At 51.8% G+C, this 5845-nt stretch overlaps 1 protein-coding gene across 3 annotated transcripts in view; it reads right to left on the reverse strand.

The window, feature by feature from the left end:
* The window catches only part of MDGA1 (MAM domain containing glycosylphosphatidylinositol anchor 1), a 498204-nt gene extending 496860 nt beyond the window's left edge, over positions 1 to 1344 (reverse strand). For all 3 annotated transcript variants that reach the window (XM_082251647.1, XM_082251646.1, XM_082251645.1), the window contains exon 1: positions 336 to 1344. In XM_082251647.1, the coding sequence (XP_082107773.1) occupies positions 336 to 420 (85 nt within the window). In that variant the 5' untranslated portion in view covers positions 421 to 1344. The remainder of the gene's footprint in view (positions 1 to 335) is intronic.
* Positions 1345 to 5845: the final 4501 nt, after the last annotated feature.

Genomic DNA, 5845 nt, shown 5'->3' on the forward strand with positions numbered 1-5845 from the left:
TCTATCTATCTATCTATCTATCTAGATTATGTGGCTGAAAACTGGGTATAGATATAATAGAGAATGGGGCTCCGGGTGCCCAGTGGGCACAGCTCACAGTCCTGCGTGTCTGGCACAAAAAGCGATCATAGTGCCCTCAGATCTGCAGTAAACCATGAGGGGTGAGGTACAGGATGCCTCCTGGCACATCAGTGAGCCCCTGTGCCCAGTGCAAACTCAACCTCCTTGTGGGGGGCCTTCCATGTGGCCCCTCAAATGCCATGTGCTAGTGTAGGAACTCCTTGGTATGACCAACCCCCACCCCCATGTTGAGATGCCATCTGTGCCCCCCTTACCGTAAGCTCCTTGTCCCCTGCTGCGCCCGGGGAGGAGAGACAGGAAGAGGATCCACAACATCTCCATCCTTCCGACTCCCAGCATCAGCAGCCAAACACATCCAGGCAGTGCCACCCTCCTCCAGTGCCAAGAGCCCAACAATCCACAGCCGATCACATCGCCCGCCTGAAATGCCCCCTGGCAGTGTGTTTGCAGCCCCTGGGTGAGGGGTGTGAGGGGGGTGAAGGGTGAGCAGAGGGTGGGATCAGCCAGTCTCCCTCCTGCCCTCTTAGTAAATGTGATGTCCTCCTCTTTTATCTCCCAGCCGATGCCAGCGCAATCCCCCTGAGATGCCAATTGTCGGAATCCAACAGGTGCCCCGTCCTGCCCATCCAGCGGAGGGCACTCTTCTGCCACCACCTGTGGGATCAATGGACGCGGATGGATTCCTGGATCCTCTCCCGACACCACCTGTGGGATCAACGGAGGTGAATGGATTCCTGGATCAACCTCCTGCCACAATGCAGCTTCACCAACCAGCTAAGGGTAGAGACAGACCAAGAAAGGGGTTAAAAATGGAGTACAAATAGAGAGGGAGGGTAATAATAATCTTTCCCCCAGTGCCCCCTCCTGCCAATCTTCGTGCAATCCTGCCCAATGGAGAAGAACTGGTGGAGGTAGAAGAAGTCCAGAAAAGGGTTAAAGATGGAGCAAAGGAGTGATGATAACCAAGGGCCCCCCAGGGCCACCAGAGCACCTCCCAAATCGTTGTTTCTTCTATATGCAATGCTGCCGCTCCCTGACAAGGATGGGGATGAAGCCCAGGAGGTCTGTAGGGTCCAGTTCTAGTAAGGTTTGAGGATGTGGACCCCCTTCAGATGCTGAGGACCCGGAGAAGTTCCCTGCTGCTTCCAACCAAGAATGGGGGTGATGCTCAGAAGGTCTATAGGGTGCAGTCCTGAGAAGGGCTTTTAAGGATATGGAGCCCCTGCAGATGCTCAGGATCTGGAGAAGTTCCCTGCTGCTTCCAACCAAGAATGGGGGTGATGTTCAGGAGGTCTATAGGGTCCAGTCCTGAGAAGGGCTTTTAAGGATATGGAGCCCCTGCAGATGCTCAGGATCTGGAGAAGTTCCCTGCTGCTTCCAACCAAGAATGGGGGTGATGTTCAGGAGGTCTGTAGGGTCCAGTCCAGGGAAGGGTTAAGGATATGGAGCCCCTGCAGATGCTCAGGATCTGGAGAAGTTCCCTGCTGCTGACAGTCAAAGGATGAGAATGATGCTCAGGAGGTCTATAGAGTCCAGTCCAGGGATGGGTTAAGGATATGGAGCCCCTGCAGATGCTCAGGATCTGGAGAAGTTCCCTTCTGCTCTCAGCCAAGAATAGGGATGATGCTCCGGAGGTCTATAGAGTCCAGTTCTGGTCAGTGTAGAGGATGTGGGAACCCTTCTAGATGTTGAAGATCTGGAGAAGTTCCCTGCTCCTCTCAGCCAAGGATGGGAATGGTGATCAGGAGGTTTTTAGTGTCCAGTCCTGTGAAGGGTTTGGTATGGATGTGGGGGCCCCTCCTGGCCCCTTCCAGATGCTCAGGACCTGGAGAAGTTCCCTGCTGCTCCCAGCTCCTCTTCTCCTCTCTCTGAGCTCTTTGATTCCCCTCCAGTTTATATGAAAATACAGAGGACCAATTACATGCTGTCTGTAGTGGAGGAGGCGAAGCTCTCCTGCCCAAATTTCCTGCCTCCCTCAGGACCAATTAGACAGAAGCCAGAGGATGGGCTGCAAAGCTGCTCTCCTCCTCCTCTGCATATCTGGGTGTCTCAGTGTGTGCACAGCTGCTGGAAGGTGCCAGTCCCATCCATCCTCAGGACTCTTGCAGGAAGGTGGCAGTCCCTTCCACAATCAAGACTTTTGCAGAAAGGTGCCAGCCCCTTCCATCCTCAGGACTCATGCAGGAAGGTGCCAGTCCCTTTCATCCTCAGGACTCTTGCAAGGAAGGTGCCAGTCCCATCCATCCTTAGGACCCTGCGCAGGGAGAGGCAGGCAGCAGTGAATGCAGAGCTGCAGCCAGACAGACAGAGGCAGAGTGGAGCTTGCTTCTCTGTACACTGCCTGCCTGCCTGTCTGCTGCTGTGTGGGAGATGCATGCATTCATAGATTTGCTCTCTGATTATTCTGTGCTGGCTATGGCACAGCTGCCAACTGGATAACAATCTCCCCCCTGTCCTCCTTCACCCCCACATCTCATGTGCAGCTCTGGGGGGATCACTGTACTCTTAACCTACAGGAAAGTCTCTTTATATTACAATTCACATTGTAATTATGTTGGTTTTCACTCTGCATGGAGGAGAGACACTGGGGCTGGAATGTGGCTTCTGCTTCATTTGTAACAAGTCTAGTCTGTTTAAGCACTTTGTTTGCTTTTGTTACCCTTCCTGTGAGAGTATTTACCACTGGAGGTGAGTGTCAATGCAAGTAATTGTTTTGTGTGTTGAATATTGATTGATACTGTTTTATATTGGAAAGGATGCCAAATGATGGGCAGGTCTGTGTGCTTTGTCTGAACATTTAGACCAGCCTTTCTCAATCTTTTCAACACAGAGGAACCCTAGAAATAAATTTTTGGTCTCGGGGAGCCCCGGCTAAAAATCAAAAATCTACAACTCCTGATACATTAGTGTGACAGTCAGTGGGAAGAATGCTCCTTACTCTTGTCATCATTGGGAAGAATAAAAGGAACAATGGTGTCATTGGAAAGTTATCTGAGAGGCAGAAATTGCCCATTGCTCAAGGAACCCCTAGCAACCTCAGAAGAAACCTTAGGGTTCCACAGAACCCTGGTTGAGAAACCCTGACTTAGATGCTGGCAGGTGTCACTCTGTTTCATTTAAGAAGCATAAAACATGAAATAAAACATTTTTTGTAACATGGCATTTATATAGTACCTTATATACTGTTAATTCACATTACTCCCACAAGGAACTTCCAATCTAACGTCCCTATCCCACATGCAAAATACAAATACATGGGTCAATGTATTACATGCAGGAATTTGCTCCTGTTCCTCATTAATCAACCAAAATTCCATAAGTGGGTTGCCTTGTCAGCCCCACTCCACCCAACATCCTTTCAAAAGTCTAAACCTGGCCATAAATGGTTTGCATCTCAGTTGGTTCAGCAGGGACTGGCCAAGATTCCATCCATCTATGGCTGATTGTACCCAGGTGGATCCATTGATGGGTTTGGGTACAACCAGCATGCAACTATTGCCAGTGGCTCTAGCCGCTAGCAGTACTGAGACAAGGTCATCTAGAGTCCAGGGTGAACATGCCTGATTGCACCCCCCCCCCCTCCCTTATTGCCAGAAGCTGTAGCCGCTAGTAGTACTGAGACAAGCAGTGGCAACCTGTCCATTGGGGGCACAGGGGCGCCGCCCCCCCCCCCATCCATGCATCCGGCACCCTAATCTACATGCAGGGCGCTGGATGCATGGGTTCCAATGTTCTTTTTTTGAAGCACGTGAGTAGAGCCAGAGGCTCTAAGAGGCTTCAAAAAAGGGCGGGCTCGGGGCGCAGAGCACTGCGCCCTGAGCTCACCTAGTTGTGTGACAATAGCGAATGAATATTCACTATTGTCACACGGATCCTCCTCCTCCTGGCCAATCAGGAAGCGGGTCCTGAGACCCATTTCCCGATCGGCCGAAAGGAGAAGCCGTGCCATTGGCCAAGGAGGAGGGAGGAGACGCAGGGGAAGCCTGATCCACGGAGGAGACTGAGGGGGAAGCCGCCGCTGCCTGCCCTCCACATGTCAGTCCAGGGTGAGTGAGCCGGCGACTGGGGGGGGGGGAGGGTATGGTGTGCGGGCTGGAGCTGGTGTGGTCCGGGGGGGTATGGGGTGTGCGGGCTGGTGTGGTCCATCTGCCCCGCTCCCGACCCATGGGGCATCAACCGCCACTGCTTTATATAATGCACATTCACATTACTCCCTCAAGGAACTTCCAATCTAAGGTCCCTTTCCCACATGCAAAATACAAATACATGGGTCAATGTATTACATGCAGGAAATTGCTCCTGTTCCTCATTAATCAACCAAAATGCCATCAGTGGGTTGCCTTGTCAGACCCACTCCACCCAACATCCTTTCAAAAGTCTAAAGCCGGCCATAAATGGTTTGAATCTCAGTTGGTTAAGCAGGGACTGGCCAAGATTCCATCCATCTATGGCTGATTGAACCCAAGTGGATCCATCAATGGGCTTGGGTACAACCAGCATGTCGGATTTCTAGTATGCGACTGTTGCCAGCGGCTGTAGCCGCTAGCAGTACTGAGACAAGGTCATCTAGAGCCCAGGGTGAACATGCCTTATTGCACCCCCCCCCCCCTTAAGATGTATGAGCATTATGTGTCAGCAAAATTCCCACAAAAACAGTGAGCACTTATCTGCATGCTTATCCCCTACGCATTCATTTACCCTCCTCCTAGTACGAATCCACCTCCCTGCTGAAACCCCCCCCCCAGCACAAAACTTTGCCCCCAATCCTCCAATCCCCCAAGCTCAAATGTCTCTCCCCCAAAAAAAAAAAAATTCACCCCTCTTACCACAAATCCTCTACCTCTAAAGTTTCCCTTCCTAGTTCCTAGTACACATCTTCTATCCCCCACTTCAAATCCCTCCCTCGCAACACAAATTCCCCCCAAATCCCCCCTCCCAGCACAAATTTCCCCCGAATCCCCCCTCCCAGCACAAATTCCCCCCAAATCCCCCCTCCCAGCACAAATTTCCCCCAAACCCCCCCTCCCAGCACAAATTTCCCCCAAATCCCCCTCCCAGCACACATTTCCCCCAAATCCCCCCTCCCAACACAAAACTTTGCCCCCCATCCCCCAAATCCCCCCAGCTCAAATGTCTCCCCCCTAAAAAAAAATCACCCCTCTTAGCACAAATCCTCTACCTCTAAAGTTTCCTTTCCTTGTTCCTAGTACACATCTTCTATCCCCCACTTTAAATCCCTCCCTCCCAACACAAATTCCCCCCAAATCCCACCTCCCAGCACAAATTTCCCCCAAATCCCCCTCCCAGCACAAATTTCCCCCAAATCCCCCCTCCCAGCACAAAACTTTGCCCCCCATCCCCCAAATCCCCCCAGTTCAAATGTCTCCCCCCTAAAAAAATTCACCCCTCTTAGCACAAATCCTCTACCTCTAAAGTTTCCCTTCCAAGTTCCTAGTACACATCTTCTATCCCCCACTTTAAATCCCTCCCTCCCAACACAAATTCCCCCCAAATCCCACCTCCCAGCACAAATTTCCACCAAATCCCCCTCCCAGCACAAATTGCACCCAAATCCCCCCTCCCAGCACAATTCCCTCGCCCCCCAAATCCCCCCTCCCAGCAGAAATTTCCCCCAAATCCTTCCCTCCCAACACAAATGCCCCCCAAATCCCCCTCCCAGCACAAATTTCCCCCCAAATCCCCCCTCCCAGCACAAAACTTTGCCCCCCATCCCCCAAATCCCCCCAGCTCAAATGTCTCCCCC

Source organism: Pelophylax lessonae (assembly GCF_965119305.1).
Source record: "Pelophylax lessonae genome assembly, chromosome: 3".
Lineage (NCBI taxonomy): Eukaryota > Metazoa > Chordata > Amphibia > Anura > Ranidae > Pelophylax > Pelophylax lessonae.